At 45.0% G+C, this 20767-nt stretch overlaps 2 protein-coding genes and 1 long non-coding RNA gene across 12 annotated transcripts in view; 1 reads left to right on the forward strand and 2 right to left on the reverse strand.

The window, feature by feature from the left end:
• The window catches only part of Ankle2 (ankyrin repeat and LEM domain containing 2), a 45043-nt gene extending 34836 nt beyond the window's left edge, over positions 1-10207 (reverse strand). For both annotated transcript variants that reach the window (XM_013071875.3, XM_004844033.4), the window contains exon 1: positions 9741-10207. In XM_013071875.3, coding sequence (XP_012927329.1) covers positions 9741-9921 — 181 coding nt within the window. In that variant the 5' untranslated portion in view covers positions 9922-10207. The remainder of the gene's footprint in view (positions 1-9740) is intronic.
• Positions 10208-10219: 12 nt separating this feature from the next.
• LOC147822048 (uncharacterized) lies at positions 10220-17838 on the forward strand. The gene is made up of 2 exons (XR_015446299.1): positions 10220-10442; positions 10931-17838. It is a non-coding gene; the product is annotated as an uncharacterized LOC147822048 (long non-coding RNA).
• Positions 16888-20767, reverse strand: part of Golga3 (golgin A3) — a 43277-nt gene continuing 39397 nt past the window's right edge. For all 9 annotated transcript variants that reach the window (XM_021257734.2, XM_021257740.2, XM_021257739.2 and 6 more), the window contains one exon: positions 16888-20273. In XM_021257734.2, coding sequence (XP_021113393.2) covers positions 20102-20273 — 172 coding nt within the window. In that variant the 3' untranslated portion in view covers positions 16888-20101. The remainder of the gene's footprint in view (positions 20274-20767) is intronic.

Genomic DNA, 20767 nt, shown 5'->3' on the forward strand with positions numbered 1-20767 from the left:
ATGATGGGATATATTTGGTTCCTGGAGCTCATGGCTCCCCTGGCTATTACTGTTCTTGGGACCCCTCAGCATTATCTGTCTGATCCTCTGCTTTGAACCATGCTTGTTTCACTGTTTTCAAAATTTCCTGCAGGAACACATGAGGGCATTTACCAACCAGACAGTCACGGAGCTCATGATGGCGGGGTACCAGCCACTGCAGCAGACGGAAAAAGCCCCTACCTACCACTCCCCCCATCAGATCCAGGTTTAGCCCTAACCTTCGCCCCTTTGTCAGCTTGAAGCAGCTCCAGAAGAAGAGACCTTCGCCCAACAACCATAAAACAAGAGCCTGGAATGACAGATTTCCCTCCAATTTAGGGTGGCTGCTGTATCTAATAGCTACCTTCCTCTTCCCAACATGCCCCTACTCCCACAAAAGAGTAACCTAATACTTGGCTCTCCTCCTAATACCTAGTGACATCACAGGCTCCCCCAGTCCCTAGCCACTACCCTCACTCAGCCCCACCCCAGCTCCTGTAAGAAGCACTGCCCATCCTGGCCATATTGCTTTTCTCTCTCCTTTGTTCAGAGACAGCCTGGCAGATTGTCCCTACAATAAAGGCTTGTTGCGGCCTGGTCTGGTCTTAGTTTTCGGCTTTTTTACCTGACAGAGACCAGTACAGAATTAGTGGGTCTCACCATATCCCTTACTACTTCAATAAACTCTCTCTTGATCTTGCTAAAAGTCTACAACAGATGACACAGAGCCTAACAACCCTTCAAAACCAATCAGACTCACTAACACCAGTGGCTCTACAAAACTGAAGGGGATTAGACCTTCTAAATACTAAAAAAGAGGAATGATGTCTATTCCTAGAAAAAAATAATGCTGCTTTTATGCCAACCAGTCTAAATAAGAGATGCAACACACAAACTAACTGATCATCCTTCTAAGATCCATTAAAAATTATCTGGGCCATAGGGATCCTGGTCAGGGATCTGAAATTAGACATTCTGGTCTAATTTGGGATTACTGGGAAATTACTTCCCCTGGCAATTCCTTTGATAATGTTTCTTACTTACACCCTTATTATTTGGACCATGCATGCACAATCTCAGTCAAATTTGGCTGTTTCTCAGTTGCCATCTTTAAAGCTACTGATGATAATGCAGACAAAACCGATGGATCCACCTCCCGGTTTCTACTCAGGGCCCTTAGGTAGGCCTCACAATGCTGGACCCTGACTGTTGCCCTAGTAATGTCCCTTCTTCAGCCAAAAGCAGCAAAAACAGCTGAGGGCCCCTCGCCACTAGTGGCACTTAGGAGTATCACTGTTGAGGGGTACTGAGAGCCGGAGACAGAAAAACAACCCAAAGTTAGAACGAGGGTCTGAGTAAACTGAGACAAGCTCCAGGAAGTCAGATGGAAAGGAAGGCTACGCTGCTGATGTCAGAGGCCTAGCTACAAGTGGCGACCACACTGTTCAAAGAACAAGGGCCTACATAAACTGAGATAAGCCCTAGGAAGTCGGGGTTAAGGGAAGTTTGCCACCCTGAAGTCAGAGGCCTCCATAAAAGTGCAACAGTATGGTTTCACTGTTGAACTTTCACACCAAAGTCTACATATAAACTCCTAGACTTAGGCCCTCCATAGCATTCTTCCTCCTAGCCCCTCTCTACCAGCCAGCAAGAGCTTTTCTTTGTTCTTCCTAATAAACTAAACCTGGGTCACTCTCCACTGTTGTGTTTGTGGACTTCATTTTTTGTCTTGTTCAAAACAGAAACCCAGAGAAAAGAAAAAATTGATAACACTATTTTATGTGTCCCTATGATGAAGCAAATAAGCTTCTCCCTGACAAAGAGATGGAGGGGAAGGAGAACCGGGGTCAGTGAAGCACTCCAGGGACCACCAGAGAGCCCAGATCTGCAGCTCTGTGAGCAACACAGCCTCTCCAGCATCAGGAACCCGTGCAGACCACACACAAGGACAAGGACAGAGCTGTGCTCCAAGACTTCACTCACAAGACAGCTGTGAGTACGGTTCACAGATTCTTGGGCTGGGATAAACTCAAAGATGGGAACTGGAAGTATCTGTACAAACAGACACAGTCACGAAAAATTGAGTTTAGGTCTGCAGACTGAACAGAGTTCCATCAACATCAACTTTCTGGTTTTCACACTTGATGCTGACAGTTAGGGAAGCTAAGTGAACAGTATAAAGAATTTCTGTAACTTTTTACTTTGAAATAATTACAAGAAGATGCAAAATTGTACAGAGATACACCCTGGACCACCCAACTTTGCACTAAGGCTGACATTTACCTAACTGTAGTATGTTATCAAAACCTGGAAGTTAGCAGGTCATAGGGACATTGCCTGAGGCTGAAGCAGGAGGATCTTGAGTTGAGGCCAGCTTAGGCTACATAGTGAATTCAAGGCCAGGCTTCACCTTATACAATATTGTGAACAGACTTAAGACCTCACCAGCTCCGTAGGCCCTCTTTTTAATTCAAGAAACCTGACATCACACACAGATATGTGACCCACCACGAGAAGTGAGCAGTTCCATCACCAAACATCTCCTTCTTGCTGCACCTTACAGTGAATCCAATCTCCCCACTGTCCCTACCCCTTGACAATTATTAATTGCCATGTCATAACTGCTTCATTTTGAGAATATTCTCAAAATGGAATCATAAGGCCAGGGATTTAGCTCAGTGGTTCCGGCACCTGCCTCACAAGCACCAGGTCCCGAGTTCAATCTCCGATACCAAAAAAAAATAGCAGTAATTCAAAATGGAACCATACAGAGAGGAGGGGAGCCACTCCCAGCACACAAGAGGCTTCCAGGCCACGGTACCACCCCCGGAAGCACAGAGGAGGTGAGCCACTCCCAGAGCACAAGAGGAGGCTTCCAGGCCACCGTACCACCTCTGCAAGCACAGAGGAGGTGAGCCACAGGTGCCAGCAGCACCCCCTTCCTCAGAATGAGAAGGCACCTAAACAAGTCTCAAAACCAGACTTCCAGATCATCTACAGCAATCCCAAAGGGACACAAGATGGAACACTCTGATACTCAACCACCTGGACTCCCTGAACTGGCAACAAAAGAGGATCTGGAAAAAATGAAATCAGAAATAATTTCTCAGACAACTGCAGAGATTGTGCTCATAGTGTAAGACATGATTAATAAATCTACAGAGGAGCTCAGGAACATGATGAAATCCCAACATAGGAAACAAATGGAATCCATAAAACAGATATAAACAGATTTCCAGGATATTAAAATCTCCATTGAAAATCTACGCAGCAGAATGAGCCAATGTGAGGACAGAATTTCAAATATAGAAGATAAGATTGCATTTAGTGACCAGGAAAAGAAAAATTGCTTTAAAATTGTAAGGAACCATGAGAAATCAATCCAGCAGCTGCTAGATGATGCAAAGAAGAATAACATAAGACTGACTGGAGTCAATGAAGAAACAGGAGAGCGTGCAGATGACATAAAAAAACTGTTCACATAAGTGATGGCAGAAAATTTCCCAAGCAGGGAAAAGAACTTGACATACAGATAAGTGAGGCATATAAGACTCCAAATAGCCTTGATCAAAAAAAATCTACACATAGGGATATAATTGTTAAGATTCCAGAAAACCAACAGAAGAACAAAATTCTACAAGCAGTTAGAGAAAAGAAATAAATCACATACAAAGGAAAGCCCAAAAGAATCACAGCAGACTTCTCAACACAAACCCTCAAGGCAAGAAGAGCTTGGAGTGATGTATTTCAAGCCAAAATTATCTTTCAAAATTGATGGAGAAATAAGATACTTTCATGACAAAGAACACCTTAGGAACTTCATGAATACCAAACCAGCATTCCAAAAAAGTTTAGATAGTATCCTAGGAAAAGACAAGGATCACAACCCCAGGAAGCCCAGCAGAATGAATCCATTGGGCGCAACAAGAAATTAAACACAAAGGGAGAGAATCCAACAAAAAGAAAAAGTCATGACAAAGATGTCAATATGTATGAGTTATAACCATCAACGTTAATGGTCTCAATTCATCAATCAAAAGAAAGAGACTGGCAGGATGGGTCAAGAAGCAAGATCCAACAATATGCTGCATACAAGAAACACAATTCAAAGAGAAACTCATAGACTGAAAGTTAAAGGGTGGAAAACAATACTCCATGTGACAGGAACCTGGAAAAAAAAAAAGCAGGAATAGCTATCCTCTTTGCAGATCAAGCGGATTTCAAATGAAAATATGAAACACTCTGGTCCCAAGGATTTCAGATAAGGGATACTCAACGTGTATGTACAAATCTACTGTGAACATATATTTTCAGTCCTTTTAAGTAAATCTTAAGAACAGAGCTGTTGGTTCTTAACAGTAATACAAGAAATTTCTATATTGTTTTCCAAAACAGTTTTATCATTTTACATTCACATTAGCAGTATTGGAAAGTTCTAACTGGTTCACAATTAAGCTGACATTTGTTCTTTTAAAACTTTTAATCTCATCTCCCTAATGAGTGTATAATTCAATCTTGTTATTGTACTGATTAGTATTTTTCTGATTCTAGTGTTGCACACCTTTCCTTGTGTTGTACTGGTTATTTATCATCATCTGGTGTCTACTTTTTAATTCGGTTGTCTATTAATCAGCTGTAAGAGTTCTTTATATATTCTGGTCATAGGTTATATGCATTATAAATATAGTCTGTTTAAGGACTACTTTTCATTTTCTTAACGATATCATTTAAAGTTCTAAATTTTGATGGACTCTCAGTTTCCTGTTTGTTTTTTGGGGGTTTTTTTGGTACCAGAGATCGAACTTGGGACCTTGAGCTTGCGAGGCAGGCACCAGAACCACTGAGCTAAATCCCCGGCCCTGATGGACTCTCATTTATCAATTTTTTTCTTTTATACATCATGTTTTTTATATCCCAGGAAATTCTTGCCACCCTAAATTCATAAACATTTTCCCTTATAATTTCTCCTTAAAGTTGTATAGTTTTAGTCTTTCATATTTAGGTTCACAGATTCTTTCAAGTTATTTTTATGAATGGAAATAAAGGGTTGAGGTTAACTTTTTATATACGGATATCAGGTGTTCTAGTGCCATTTGCTGAAAACCCTATTTTTTCCTCTTCTCTTGAATTGAGTTTATGTTCTATAAAATGTTAACGTTAAATAATCTTTCAAAACTCAGTGGACCATATATGTGTGATTCTATTTCTAGATTCTGTTTTATTCAAATGATCTATATGTCTTTCCTTACACCAACAATGCCTTGATTACTGTAGCTTTAGAGGAAGTCTTAAGATTAGGTACTAAACATCTTCCAACACTGTTTTTCTTTTTCTCTTTACTTTTCTAGGTCCTTTGTATTCCTACATAACTTAAATTTCAATATCCAATTCTTCTTTTATAGGAAGTATACATAGACCTGAATTTTTATATATACATTGTTTTCTAATCCTGCTAAATTCAAATACAAGTTCTAGGGGCTCCTAGAGATTTCTTAGTATTTTCTCTGTAGATGATCATTTCAACTACATATAAAAATTTTACTTCTATCTTGCCCTCCTATCCTGTGTCATTTTATTGCCAGGCTATTTTGGTTTGGGCCTATGTTTCAAAATTTAATGGACAGATGAAGAGTAGGCATATCTGCCCTTGTTCCCCACCTTAGGGAGAAAGCATTGTATCTTCTCCATTCATATAAGGCGTTTTTGCTGGAAGTATGGAGTACATGTCTTTGATCTGTTGAGAAGGTTCTGTTCTACTTCCGGTCTCCTGATAGCTTTTACCATGAACAGGTGTAGAATTTAGTCCAATACTTTTTCTCCAACTACTGACAGGATCATATGGCTTTTTCCTTTCCTCTGTAAAAATGATGACTTTTGGGGGTGGATCTTCCAATGCTGAACCAACACTGCCGTCCCTATAATAAAAGCACTTTCTACATACTGCCAGATCTGACTTCTAATAGTTTGTTTTGTTAAACAAATTTCTGTCTATGTTCATACTTTTTTCTTCTATTATCTTTATCTAGTTTTAGTATTAGCACAATGTTGATTTCCTAAAATGAGGGGAGAAGTGTTCCCTTTTTCTGCTTTAAATGTTTGACATAATTTATCAGTTAAAATGTATATGATAGATAGGTTTTCAAGCTAGGAATATACTTTAATAGGTGCTATTCAAATTTTATATTTCCTCCAGAGTTAGTTTCATTAATTTGTCTTCCAAGGTACTTCTTAGAAGGTGTCAAATGTATTTCAAAAAAGATTTTTGTAATATGCTTTCTATACCCTTTTAAATTCTGTAAAAATCTGTGGTAATGTCTTCTAGATCTTGATATTGTATTTTGGTGGGGTTTTTTGGTACTGGGGATCAAACTAGGGTCCTTGCACTTGCAGGGCAGGCAACGGAACCACTGAAGTAAATCCCCAGCCCCTAGATCTTGATATTGTAATTTTTAAAACGTATAATTGATATTGTGTAACAGGAAGAAAAGGTCTAAAGGAGTAGGGGAAGTGGGTGGGGTGGGGGAAAGGAAAGAAGGGAAAAGAAAAAATATGAGAAAAGGAATAAAATGGAAACAAAGTCTTTGCAAATCAGGAAGGGTGGAGGGGGTGAAGGGAGGGCAGGGGAAGGGGAAAAAAATAAGAACCAAGATACTCATATAAAGGTACAAGATCCCAATGATGAATGTAACTATTTTATACATAAAATATACCAATAAACTTAATGAGAATAAAAAAAACAAATGGAATCATATAGAACAGACCTATTGAGATTGACTTTTCTTATTCAACACAAAGTCCCTGAGATCCACCCAGGTTGAATGAACCCTGTTAAGGAGTATGCCAGAGTACAAACCTACCACTGTTTATTTAACCAGTTACTTTCTCCTTGAAGTTCACCCATGTTGTTTCCAGTTCCAGCAATCACAAATATAGAACTATGAACATTCATAGATGGGTTTAAGTATGAAAATAAGGTTTCTTTTCACTAGGACAAAAACTGAGGAGTGAAAGAAACTGCAAGAGATGTATAAGAGACACAGCTTCTTGACATCTCTGCAGATTTTGGAAATGTAAGGTGTTATGATAGTTTGTGTTTAGATGTCCCCCCAAAGCCTCATGCCGATGAGGTGGGACTTTCTTTTTGTGTGATACTGGTGTTAAAGGCATGTAATTACTAAACCACTACATGTGAGTGGATTAGTTTGGCACTGCCCTAATCCCAGTAGTCTGAATAAGATAAAAGGGGCAGGGCCGGGGATTTAGCTCAGTGGTTCTGCCCATGCAAGGACCTGAGTTTGATCCCTGGTACCAAAAAAAAAGATAAAAGGGACAGAAAAGTGCTGGTAACGCTCTCTTGTTACCTTTGCTGCCTTGTGTGCACCATGTTGTTTCTTTTCTGCCATGCCTGTTTGTCATCCCTGCCTTGGAGTCTGCTGATTATGGACTGAAACTTCTGGAAACTATAAGCCAAATAAACCCCTTCCCTTTTAACTTTGGCTGTCGGGTATTTTGTCTCAGCAACAAGAGGAAAGTAATTAACACATAAGGTTTTTTGTCTTTTTAAGCCATTCTAACAGGTGTGCAGTGCTATCTCATTTTAGGGATAACTTTTATTTCCCTACCAGCTGGCAACGTTGAACATCTTTTCACATGTTCAGGTAGTTTGTACTATTTTTGCAATCTTTTATACATCTCAAATGAAAAACAAAATAAAAAAGAAATTCTTAATGAAAAAAACACTGAAAATTCTAATGCCTTAGCCTTAACTCTACTAGCATATACTTCATTCTACCTCGTGTTTGGGCAATTTTCAGTATCAGTCCTGTTACCAGCTGCTTAAGCTCATACACTCAGGTTTGAGTGTAGGCTAAAAATGAGCAAGTGGGCCGGGCATTGTGGCACATGCCTATAATCCCAGTATCTGGGAGGTTGAGGCAGGAGGACTGCCCCAAGTTCAAGGTTGGCCTGGGCTACATAGTGACTTCAAACCCAGCCTGAACTACACAGCGAGACCCACTTTCAAAAAACGAAAAAATAAAAGTAAAATAAGGGGAAAATTGTAAAGAACAATTTCTGTAAAACACAATTCCAAACTTTCTCCTGTTGAGCACATAGCAACATCCTCCCCACTTCAGCTCAAAAGAAGTGACAGAAAATGCAGATACCAGTCCTAGGAGGCCAGGAAACTGGCTTGTTTCCCACAAGAGGATGGCCAGAGATTTAGCTCAGTGGTGCCACACCTGCCTTGAAAGCGCAAGGTCCTGAGTTCGATACCCAGTACCAAAAAAAGGAAAGAAACAAGGATGAGCTGAAGATGGCTGAAAGTGATGAAGCAAGTGACTCTGCACTGTCTCTGTGCTTCTTCCCCTCTGCTCCTTACTATATAAAAGACCCATGCCCACCTCAGGCAGTGAGATGGTGATTTGAAGCAAAAAGGGACCCCACCTACCCAGAACTAGTTTTAAATAAATCTTTTTTTCTTCCTTTTTACTTAAATATACGGCCTCCTTTGATATGGTTAGCGGCAAGGAGACAAACCTGAGCGTATGAGCATAAATGGCTAGTAACAGTCCAGCCGAATTTTTCCAAGTGTTGACAGTGTAAATGGACAAATCAGCACTCTACTTAACAAAGATGTCCCTGACGCTTGCTTAAGAGGATGAAAAAAAGGTACAACTCAATACAACGGAGAGTGTTGGACCCAGTACCCATAGACCTGCATCCCATCTGGCCTCTGCCATAATCCTGTATGATTCCAGAAGGATCCTGACCTTCCTGGGACCTCTTTCTTTGGTTGTAAAACCAACAAATGAGAAATAAGTTACTCAAAGAACCTCTTTTAACCTAACGTTTTGAAGTAGAGTTACCAGTTTTGTTTTTGTTTTTCATTTTCCTATAACAGTACCTTCTAGAAAGACATCGGACTCAGAGCAAGAGCAAGGATTCATAGTCTGGCAAGGAGGTGGAGGGCTGAGGGAGCTAGCCACGGGCTTTAGAGGAGTGGAGCCCGACCAAGGGTTCCCCAAAGCAACTAAAACCCTGCCGATATGACCCCATGTGAGCTTCCAGCCTTACAGCTTACCCACTCTCTGCGCCTGAGGACGCCTGAGTTTCATCTCCAAAACTTGGCTGGGAACACTAGACTAAAACGTGAAACTGCCGCCTCAGCCGCTCCACAGGGCGGTGGGGGTCTCGACAACAACGACAGCACTTAGTACTGCACGACCCACCTCTCATAATCCCTCACTAGCTGAGCTCTTACTACTTCTACCTTGCTCAGGAGCAACCTGCCCAATGCCGAGAAGGCCCAAGGAGGCCGCGGTGGAGCCAGAACACAGCCCGCAGTCGCACGGCTGCTCCTGTGTTCCGGACCCAGCTCCCTTCTCTCCCTACCCAGGGCGATGAATGACAACCTGGCTCCCGTCTTCCGGCATCAAACCCGAGCCACACTAGACTTTTCTCTCTTACTACGTCCACTCAGCAGTAATCCCGCTTGGTTTCACACTTCAAACGCCCTCAGAGCCAAGCCAGCTCTCACCGCTGGCCTGGTTGAAGCCACCGGCCGGCTTTGCTTCCACGACAGCGAGAACCTGCTCCACGCTACCGTACCAGGCTCGGCCCAACTCCTCAGAAGAGAGGGTTTTCCAGGGTCGGAACCCGGCCCGCCCCAGGCAGCCCCGCTCCCCTCCAGCTCCATCAGGGCCGGGCGAGGCGCCTACCTGGGCCAGGGCCGGTGGGAGCGCGGCACGGCGGAGTGGGGGTCCCGCCCCAGTCCAGATCCCGCGGCCGCTTCTCCAGCCGCCGCACCAGCCAGCGCACGGCGAAGAGCAGCACCGAGGCGCCCAGCAGCTCCCAGGCCAGCGCCACCCACTCGGACGCTACCAGTCGCGGCCACAGCATCGCCGCACCAAGCAGAGCTAGTCTCGGCCGCCGCCCGCCGCACCGCCCGCCACACCGCCCGCCGCGCCGCCCGTCCTGTCAGGACCCAAGCCGCCCGGCCGCCCGCCTGCTGCGCCGCGACGGGGAGGGCAGAGCCCAGCGGGACTAAACGCGGGTACCGCGTCTCTCTGTCCACGTCCCAGCAAACGACCGCGGCTCCAGTCCCGCCCCTAGGCGGCGCGAGGCGTGGGGTTCTAGTCCTCGCAAGGCACCGTCAGGCAGCGCCACGGCCAGCTGCGGGTCCTGACTCAGGCGCGTCGCCTCGGAACTCCGGTAGACCGGGTCAGGCAGCGCCCTGGGTGGCCAGCTGGGGACGCCCGCCTCGCTCCGCGTCCCTGGACCTCAAGCACCCGGGCAGGGGAGCCAGGCAGGGAGGACCTTCCCTGAGCCGGAGAGGACCGGGCTGGGCCCGAGGAGAATGAGAGGAACCATGGTGGTGGTGGTGGGGGGGGGTCCTCGCAGGATGCGGAGTCAGGAGCTGGGTAGGTGTGATTTCCACCGGAAGCCACGCAGGGCCTGCCTGGCGTCCACGTCAGGTCTGAACAGAGGAGCTGGCCAATTAGGGGGTGAACGTACACAGCAGCGCCCAGAAACCCTTGCCCAGCTGTGCTAGGTGGCGCATGCCTGTAATACCAACAGCCTGGGAGGCTGCGCAGTTTAGCGATTTAGGGAGACCCTGTCTCAAAGTAAAATTTTAAAAGGGAGGGGTACGTAGCCCAGTGCACACAAAGGCCCGGGATTCAATCCCCAGTGCCCAAACAGAAACCCCTGCCTTGGAGCTCGGCCCAGCGTGACAAACACTGCTGCTTCTCTGGGGCGAAGTGACTTAAAGCCTTCAGGAAGATGCTGGACTTTAGAGATCAAGTTCCCCCACGGCGGGTATGGGGAGCTGCACTGTACTGGTGTGCTAGGAAAACATTTTCACCGAGTTACAGCCCCAGTTCCTTTTTATCTTTTTTTTTTTGTACAGAGGATCGAACTCAGGACCTTGCGCTTGCGAGGCAGGCAGCGGAACCACTGAGGTAAATCCCTGGACCCCCTTTTATTATTGTATTTTATTTTGCCAGTGTTAGAGATTCAACCTAGGGTCTTGTTGCGCCAAATCGAAATGATCTTTCAGAGACAGGAGAGTTGGGTAAAATAAAAAAAAAAAGAAGTTTATTCCCAGGCAATGGACAGCCTCAGGAAACGAGTCCTTCTAGGCTGACCTCAAGTTAAGATAGTTTTTCCTTTTTATACCTTATCATAGCCTACAGGGTAGCTTGAGTTGCGGTTATACAGAATGTAGCAAGGACGTGGCAAAGCAGCATTAGGTACGGGGTACTTAGACACTTCAAAGCTAACTTTTAATCTCTCCGGGAGCTGCCCCCACAAGAGGGAGGAGGCTCACCCAGAGTTTCCAAGCAGGGACAATTTCACACAAGTTTCAAGCAGCGTTTTAGCAGAGTTCATTATCAAATATTTTACAATAATTGTCCATTCCAAGTTATGTTTGGCAGCTCTTTCTGCCTCAGTCTTAGCAGTTGAGCTATATCCCCAGCCATTTATTTGTTTGAGACAATATCTTGCTAAGTCACCCAGACTGAATTCAAACTTTGGGTCCTCCTGCCTCACCCTCCCAAAGTGCTAGAATTTCAGATGGGCACCACCATGCCATGCTAATTTTCAGACAGGGTCTTGCTGAGTTTGCCCAGGATGGCTTCAAACTCGCTATTCTACCTCATCCTCTCCAGTAGCTGAGATTACAGACATGCCACCAACCAAAGCTAGAGAAGAAAGTTTTTCAGTGAGTAAAAATGCTGTCCAGTCGCAGTGCACACTTGAGAAATAGTTTGCTGTTTCTAGTCCGAATTACTTGTTACATGTCATCCCCTATCCTTGAGGGCACGGAAAGCTTCCCTGAGGAGTAGGTGACTTTAACTGTCCCATATCACAGATCCCACCCACAGACATTCATGCAGAGCGGCAGAAGACAACCAGGTTTTACATTTATTAAGGTTATGAAAAGAAAAGGAACACACTCTTCAGAGTGAGTGTGGGCCAAAGAAAGAAAAGAAATACACCCTGCAGAGGTGAGCCACTGACAAGAGTTAGCAGTGGTGCCCAGCTTGATGGAGTCTGTCTTTTGTGTCTCCCCCTCAAGCCGACATCAGGTTTAGGCTGTCCGATAAAAACCTGTTTGAGGGCTGGGGATTTAGCTCAGTGGTTCCTCTGCCTGCTTCGAAAGTGCACGATCCTGAGTTTAATCCCCGGTACCAAAAAAAACCCAAAACTTGTTTGAGTTCTCCTGAGAAGAATTGAAGACACCACTTTGATTGGTTTCAGGTACAGGGATTTGGGACCTGTTCTGAGCATGTGTCCTGTAACTGATTTTTGAGAGGTCACCCCCACTTGCTCAGTGAGTTTGCCATGCCTTAATCTCCTGCCTTATTTGGACACAAGAGTACATACATGATTCCAGTTTTGAGTCTTAAGAACAGGCAGAACTTTTTGGTGAAAGAAATCAGAACAGCAGTTGTCCCTGGAGGCAGTTGTCCTGGAGGGAGCCAGTTGGCTAAAAAGGGACACAAAGAAAACATCCTTTAGGGGGCCAGGGATTTAGCTCAGTGGTTCCACCACCTGCCTCTCAAGCACAAGGTCCTGAGTTCAATCCTCAGTACCAAAACAAACGAAAATGCCCTTTAGCTTTTTTGGGTTTATAGTGAACCACACATTTGTCTAAACTCATCAAACTGTACACTGAAAAATCTGTGCTTTTTTATTGTAAATTATGCCATTTTTTTAAAAAGTGCCTTGTTTGAATGAATGCTTACCATTTGTTGTTTTTAATTAGGCTAGAAAGTCCTCTTACAATGGTTTGACTCATGAATTTTCAGCTTTGCTGAATGATAAATTTTCAGAAGCAACCACACTTGGAGAAGCTGGCATAAGACCCAGCGTTTGCTGCTCTAGGGCCCACCTCCATCCAGGGCTGCCTAGGAGCCTGCTTTGGCCTAGAGATGACTGGCAGGGACATCAATGCTTAATGTAAAATAACCAGGAAGCAGAAATGAGCTCTACTGTAGAGGATGGACAGACATCCTGGTACATCCACAGTGGGGTCCTAGTGAGCATTAGGTGCCAGTACAGGAAGCCATGGAGATGAATCTTAAAAGCCTTAGGTAAGTGAAGCAACCCAGGAGCAAAAATGAAATACTTTTAAGATTTTACTTGAATTCTAGTAAAGGCAGTACCATAGCCACAGGAAGCTGGTGCTGGGCCTGGGGAGGGGATTGACTCTCAAGGGCATGACAGACTTTTGGTGGTGGTGAAATCATCCTGCAACTTGATTTTGGTGGTGGTTTCATGATAGTATACACTTTGAAAATTCACTGCATTATACACTTAAAACTGGTAAACTTTGCTGTATATGTTATACTGAAATAAAGCTGTTTAAAAAATACAGAAAACATACTTTGAATTTTGATATGCAATGAGATCCTCCTGTGGTGCTGGGCAGTGCAGCAAGCTGCAGCTCCCTGCTAGCCCTTCATGTGCAGCATGTGACAGTGCTGAGCAGCTGCTTTGTAGTTTAGGTGTATTAAATGCATTTTGGACTTGCAGCATTTTCAACCTGTGATGGACTCAAGTAACACCATCATACATCCTCTCTCCCCCAGCCTCTCCCCAACGCTGGAGTGTTCATGAATGTACCACTGTGCATTCATGGTTGGTGGCCCAACCGCCTAGCTCCTGGGTGACTTGCTGGATTAATTTTCCTGTGCTTCGGTTTTCCCAGTGGTAGCTAGGGACTGCAATAGTATGTCTTAGAGCTGAAGCAGCACGTGCCACACTCGGTATAGAGCCCCTACAACGGCTGGCTTAACTACTCATGGTTCAAACATGAATTGAAAGTGTGTGTCTGTGTGTGTGTGTGTGTGTGTGTGTGTGTGTGCACATGCACACGCACTTTTAAGAGTGGCAGAGTCCTCCCCAATTATAAGGGATTTTGTGACCTGAACCAAAAATCCAAGTACTCTAAGAGAACCGATTCGAAAAACGATGAACAGCATAGTCAGTTGCCAGCCAGGATTCGCCTCCATTCTCCAGTTGTAGCTGGACACACTGCAGCAGGAAGACAGCCACTGTGCTGTTATCAACAGGTGTCCTATGCCCTTGGCCCCTAACCTGGGACACCAGACAGCAGGTGGAACCCAGCACAGCTGTCCCCAGAGATAGAGGCAGCTTTGTTCTCAGCCCTGCTCTCACCTGGTGTTTTTATCCTTGAGCTGTTTACGGGAATGAGAAACTGACAAGTCTTGGGTCTCTGGTCCAGCATCCTCAGCAGCCTGATCAATACCTTCTCACCTAGATTCCTGTAGATCCAGCCAAAAAGGATCCAGGTAGGGCTGTCTCACCACCCCCATCAAGCTGTTAAATAGATATGGTTATCTGTGGTTAAATAGAATAATTGTGGGGAAAATGGATAAAAACCCTGTTAATGGCCACTGTGGACTGAGAAGTGCTGGCCTGAATTTCCAATGTTTCACAGCCTCAGGATTTACTTTATTGCAACATAAATTTAGATACATTTCAATTTAATCTTCACTACAGACTGATGCTGGTGGAATGCAGTAATATTAATCTTCTAAGAATACAGGCTCAGGAGTAAGCCCCAGATCGGCAGGGAGCAGCTAATGATGTTTTTCATTCGTTTATTCTCAGTATTAATTGAACTTCTTAATTTAAAAGGATACATGCAAAAGTCCTGGGTTCCATCCCCAGTACTAAACAAGAAAAAGGAATATATGTTCATTGAGATTGTTACCAGCAATGTTTTGAACCTGTAGAAATCCAGTCATATAGTATGTTGTGTAGAGAGAAAACAGGGCTCAGGCCAGGGGACTCGGGACTGAGATCCTCTAGCAGAACACGCTGGCTCCTCTCCTCAGCTGAGCAGCATGGGCACCATGGGAGGGGCTGGGCAGGCTGTGTGGCAGTCACAGGGAGCAGAGTCAGAGACGGCCCACAGAGGGTCTTCCCCAACTCAGGACAGACACTGAAAGGGCATCTAGGTACTGGGGAAACTCAGAAGTGTGTTTGATGTGGAGAAGTGACGTTTACCACATGAGAAGCTTCCTGGGAGGTTGTGAGGTGGGACCACCCCTCAGTAGATCTGCACGCTTTAGGGTATTCAGACATGACAGTCCTGTGCAAAACACCCACAAAGCATCCCTTGTGGATTCCTGGATGAGAGGGCTGGACAGCTGAACACCCCAGGGTGCCTGTAAACCTGCCCCTGCCTGGGAGGTGCTGGGAGCTCTGTCTTCAGGAGGTGTCAGCCCCTGCTCCCCACCCAAAATTGCAGATGGTCAGCGTGTGGTGGGGCCAGGCTTGAGCCCACCCATCCTATGGGATGTGGGGATAGAGATGGCAACAGTTACACCCCCACACACAAACAGGTGGATATAGGATATCGAAAAGAATGGCAGAGACAGCTTGGCAACACAGTTTAATAGTGCCCACTGCTTCCAGGAAAAAGACCTTTATCAAAGCACACTTTTTATCAGAGTCTGCAACAGTCACTGCTGAGTGAAAACATGCATAATGCCAGGCAGAGTTCCAATAAATGCTTCTGCTTTTAGGAGCTATTGATTGCTATACTAAGAATTTCTTCTCATCTAGGAAAGGCTTGGGGACCCTTCTAGCAACTATCATGTTTACCCAGCAAACTGGATGGCAGAGGTGTAAATAACCCTGTTTTACAGGTTCCCCCATCATCTGCTTCCTGGGATTGCATGAGGGGTCAGATGCTGAGTGACCTGGAGATTTTTAAAAACTGAGCTCCCCCAGGGTTCCCTAACAGTGCTGCCACCACTCCGTGCCAGGAAGTGGCTACTACAGTCTGCCAGTCATTCCCACAGTGGCCACTGTGCAACCTGTGGGTGGATGGAGCGTGGAGCATCTACTGCATGACGCAGATACTGCCTGAAAATATAATTCCAACTAGTCCAGTCCCTGCAGAAGCTTAGCAATTTTATAGACAAGAGCAAAAAGTTCAGACACATACAAGCCCCTTAATAGTTATTGCAGGGCTGGAGATTTAGCTCAGTGGTTCTGGCGCCTGCCTCGCACGCCAAGGTCCCGAGTTCGATCCTCAGTACCAAAAAAAAATTAGTTATTGCAGACAAAGTATATTGCATTTCCCATATTTCAGGAGGTTAAGGCCACTGAAGAAGGTGGACAGGGGATTTTCACTTACACTGTAGAGGATCCTCATCACCTGACCCTCCTATCAAAGGTGAAACATTGGAGCCACAGGGGAGAGAGAATGGGGCCAAGTCAAATCCTGTGACTTATTTCTTCTTTTCTAGACTTTGTAAAAATGAGTGGGTTAGCCAGGTGTAGTGGCGCACACTTGTAATCCCATTACTCAGGAGGCCGAGGCAGGAGGATTGCTCTGAGTTCGAGGTCAGCCTGGGCTACACAGTGAGTTCAAGGCCAGCTTGAACTACATAGACTTTGTCTCAAAAAACAAAACAAAAAACACATGGGCTATTAATAGTAGCATTTAGGTGAAAACTCTACACCTGGCTAACTTTTTGATCAAAACTAAAGGACGGCTGATGGAGACAAGAGGAGCTGGGAGGCAGCACTGAGATGAGCAGGAGGGCGTGGCCGGGCAGGCTCAGCGCCCACTGTCCCCTCAACACACTCTCCCCAGGGCTCCCGGCCTGCCGCAATGGTGAATACAGGTCAGCGAGGGAGCAGCATGTAACCTGCTGCTCTTGCCTGTTCTAAAGCAACAATTGCCTCAAACTTTGCAGAACAGAATTCTCTGTTAAAACATACTGGGACCAGGTGTGCAACCACATGAGGTAAAAAGGATACTCTAAAATATGACAATATAACTATTAAAATAAAGCCCCCCAATGAAATATGAAAACCTTTACCAAAAATAGTTTATTGCACAAAATTTAAGGAATTCCCAAGCACGTTTATATTCATAAAAAAAATCAACATGCTTCTTAAAGGTACAAACTGTTACACATGGTGACACTTCCCCAGAACTGTCCCAATCTGACCAACTCTATTTTGTGAGGAATCTTTTTTATAGAAATGAGCAACTAAGAACTCTGGAGACCTTTGAAAACAGCCCTCAAGGATCCTGTCTGAAGCTGAGCCCACCACAGGTTGAGATAGAGTAAGACTCACACCACAGCTATTTACGTCAGGGGCCCTTTAAAGGAATGCCCCAGGACAGTTCTCTTTCAAATATGCAGGTCCTTTTCACTCTCAGAATCTTTACACACAACGCTTAAATTTTTGTTAAAAAAAAACCTCATAGAAATAGGAATAATATATGTCATTGTTATTCTGTCTCTGAAATTTTTTTTTTTTTGGTACCAGGGATCAAACTTGGAACCTTGCGCTTGCAAGGCATTTGGCGGAACCACCGAGCTAAATCCCCGGAAATATTATTGTTATTCTGTAGGCTCATGGCTTTTGCAGTAACCGTATACCAAGGAAAGGAAGTTTAAACTGAGAAAGAGTTTAGCACAAGCTTCCTGATGTGGTATACTACAGTGTCTTCTTAGAAGGCTAATCCTGTCCCTTGGACCCAGGCCTGAGTCTAGCTTCACGTCCTATTGAAAACACTGCCTGTTACTTCTTCCAACAAAGGTGTATAAGTCTGTGAGATCCGTGGCTTTGATTGACATATACCATGAAAAATACTTGATGGATACCACATTGAAATAAATTTTCTTTTGAACATAAGAAAAACAAGGAATGGGCCGGGGATTTAGCTCAGTGGTTCCAGCGCCTGCCTTGAAAGCACAAGGTCCTGAGTTCAATTCCCGGTACCAAAAAAAAAAAAAAAAAAAGAAAGCAAAACAAGGAATGACATCATAAGTGCCCAAGACAATACTCCCTGCAACAGGATTCGACAGACAGTGTGTAGGAGTCACATGCACACATGCACTGCAGTGGAAGGCTCTCACACAGTAGTACTCTAGACAGAACTGGTCACCCACAAGCGAATCTTGTAACTCCCACTTCTGCCCACAAGCACAATCTTTGCAGTCACGAAGAATCTAGCTCTGGGAGGTAGAAGTGCAGTAGAGACCCCTGGAGATAGGAAAAATCCCTCAGTGATCAAAAGCAGGCCACTTACAAACCCAACCTCTCTTCAAGGTAACTTTGAAAGGAAGCATGAAGGGAGCACCAGCTTGGGCACAGGGCCTCAGGTCCAGCATGGCAGGCGTGTGCAAAACAAGCACACAGAGACAGACACGGGCTAGGGCCAAGACGGCCAGGCCCTTGGAACCAAGAGGGCCAGGCAATGGGGTGGGCACAGCTAGAGACGAGCCAGGTGTGAGGGACGAAGCGGCACAGAGCAGAGCCGCTTTTCCTGAATGGAGGAGTCAGGGTAGCCTGTTCTTTCCTCACAGGAAAGCACAGCAGCTCAGGAGAAGGCAGCTCTGCCACAGACTGTGCCCAAGGGTTACCTCCTGGTTTAAGACTAACACAAAAGATAATATAACAGAAATAAATAAGAAGGCATATTACCATTTCTCTTATCTAATGGTACAAAAACAATTTTGTCAAAACAATGTCCAACTTAGGTAAAAAGTAGGATATATTTATAATGAAGTTGTCAAGTATTATTTCAAGATTAACCCTGTACAAATGATATATACATTTAAGAAATTACAATACTTGCTAAGGAATTCTTTTTAAAACACCAAACATCTTTGTTGTTAATGCTACTTTAACCATATCAATTAACCTTCCAATAGTACATTACAAAAGAACATAAACACCTTAAAAATTCCTTACTGTTTTCTCCACAAAATAGATACAAGCAATCTACTAACCGTGCACACTGGGACTGACCAGTAACTCCAGAACTTCATTTCAGAGGCTACTGGACCTCCCTCCCTCTCTTCCTCCTAACTCCTAACAATAAGTATCATTTTAGATTTTCTTAGTAACTAGGGGGTAAGTTTAAAGACCTCATCTCTCCCAGTCAGTCTGCAGCATTAGGACCTTAGGTGGAAAACATCCCAGTAAAATCGCCTCACTTGGTGCTAATCTTAAACAAGGCATCTGTCTTTGAGCCTCCGTTCCAAGGAGACTGCAGCCACTTGCCTGTGGTACCTGCAAGTCTCTTCTAGACATCAGAGCTGATTCCAGGTGATGCTGGCATCCACCACATCACAGGGCCCGGGGAACACTGTCTCAGGAGGCCTGCAGCCCACGTGTGAGTCAGGCCCTCCTCCTCCCCTGCTTTCTTCCACACCCTGTGCCCCCACATGCCAGGTCCTTGCTTCATCTGCCTGGCAGTCAGCCAAGATGGACCACGCCAGGCCAGCAGCCTGACAGGCCAATGTTGTAAACTATGAGGAGACTGGGGAGGAAGTAAAAACCCTCAGAAAAAAGTGAAACTAAAACAATAAAGAATCTTTTCTGTGCAAGAATATTTGGCTTTAGAAGGTGCAGTAAATAAAATATACCTCTTAAAATACAGTTTTTTGACTGACATCCCTAAATCCTACATGTACATTATTACCCAAAAGCAAATTTTCAAATGGCAATCAATAAAAAGATAATCAGTTCTTCTTAAATAATATACGCGTATGCTTTTACAAGATTATGATTTTCAGTGCTTATACACATCCTATGGTGAGATGGCTATTAAAAAAAAGAGAACTAAAAAGCCAAAGGTGCAAATCAAACATTTCTGCAGAAAAGTAAAGCTCTTGCTAAGTGGGATGGAAGAACTGCCTGGGTCCCTGGCGCTGCTGCCCCCAGACCCTGCCCTGCAAAGCCTCTGCCAGAAACCAGTGATGAATGTCACTCATGCCCACTGACACCTCCTCCTGCACAGCACCCACCAGACAGACATCCAGAAACTCCCTCCTGAGCTCTAAACCCGGCTTCTAAGATTTGGTCATTTCATGGGAAAAGCTAGCTGTGGTTTGCAATGACTATTTCTCTAAACCTTGGCTCTTACTCTGTTATTTCACTCCTTTTCAAAGGCAAAAGCAAAACTTAAAATTTCATCTCTCAGGAAAATGTAGAGCACACAATCAAATAAATAGTATTAGAAACGGTACATCCCTGCACACAGCAGCACACTGCCCTCAGTGGTTGGTTGTCACTGCTCCAGGCCTTCTCTGGGTGCCCTGCTGCGACCCTGCTGCTGGGTGTCTCCCCGGGGGTGGGCGTGCTCTCCCAGGGGTGCTTCCACCTGGGTCCAGGAAGACAGAGACTCATGCACAGTGATGGTGTGTTCCTCCATCTGCCGCTGCAGGCTGTCCATCTCCTGCCTGGGGAGAAGGAGAAGGCAAAGGAACAGACCCAGATCACACAAGGGTCAGAAACAAGCCATCAGCTACAGCCTCCTCTGACAAACTTGAGCCCACGGCACCTGGGTCCCTAGCATAGGTGGTACCTCCAAGACCATGGAACTCCTATCCAGGGCCAGCAGAACCAGCCAAGGTCGGAGGTCAGAGTTCTTGGCACTTCCATCCTGTGCTTCAACTTTAGGCAGATACCTGGAACTATGCAAATGACAGACCCAAGGGCCTGATGCCCACCAAGTCACTCTGAGACCCTTGCTACCTGAGGCCAGTGTCACACATGACTTCCACTTACAGGGTAACCTGCCCCTGGGGACCCACATGACCATGACACTGGCCTTTCCTGTCTGACAGCTGATGGGTGCAGAACATCAGGGCTTCATTTTCTGAAGGAACATTGGGAACATTCAATCCCAGCAACCTTCACCTCACAACACGAAGGAGAGGCCCTGCCCATGAGA

Source organism: Heterocephalus glaber, unplaced genomic scaffold (genome assembly GCF_053883595.1).
Source record: "Heterocephalus glaber isolate CG9 unplaced genomic scaffold, H.glaber_assembly_v1.0 deba00001687, whole genome shotgun sequence".
In the NCBI taxonomy this organism is placed as follows: Eukaryota; Metazoa; Chordata; class Mammalia; order Rodentia; family Bathyergidae; genus Heterocephalus; species Heterocephalus glaber.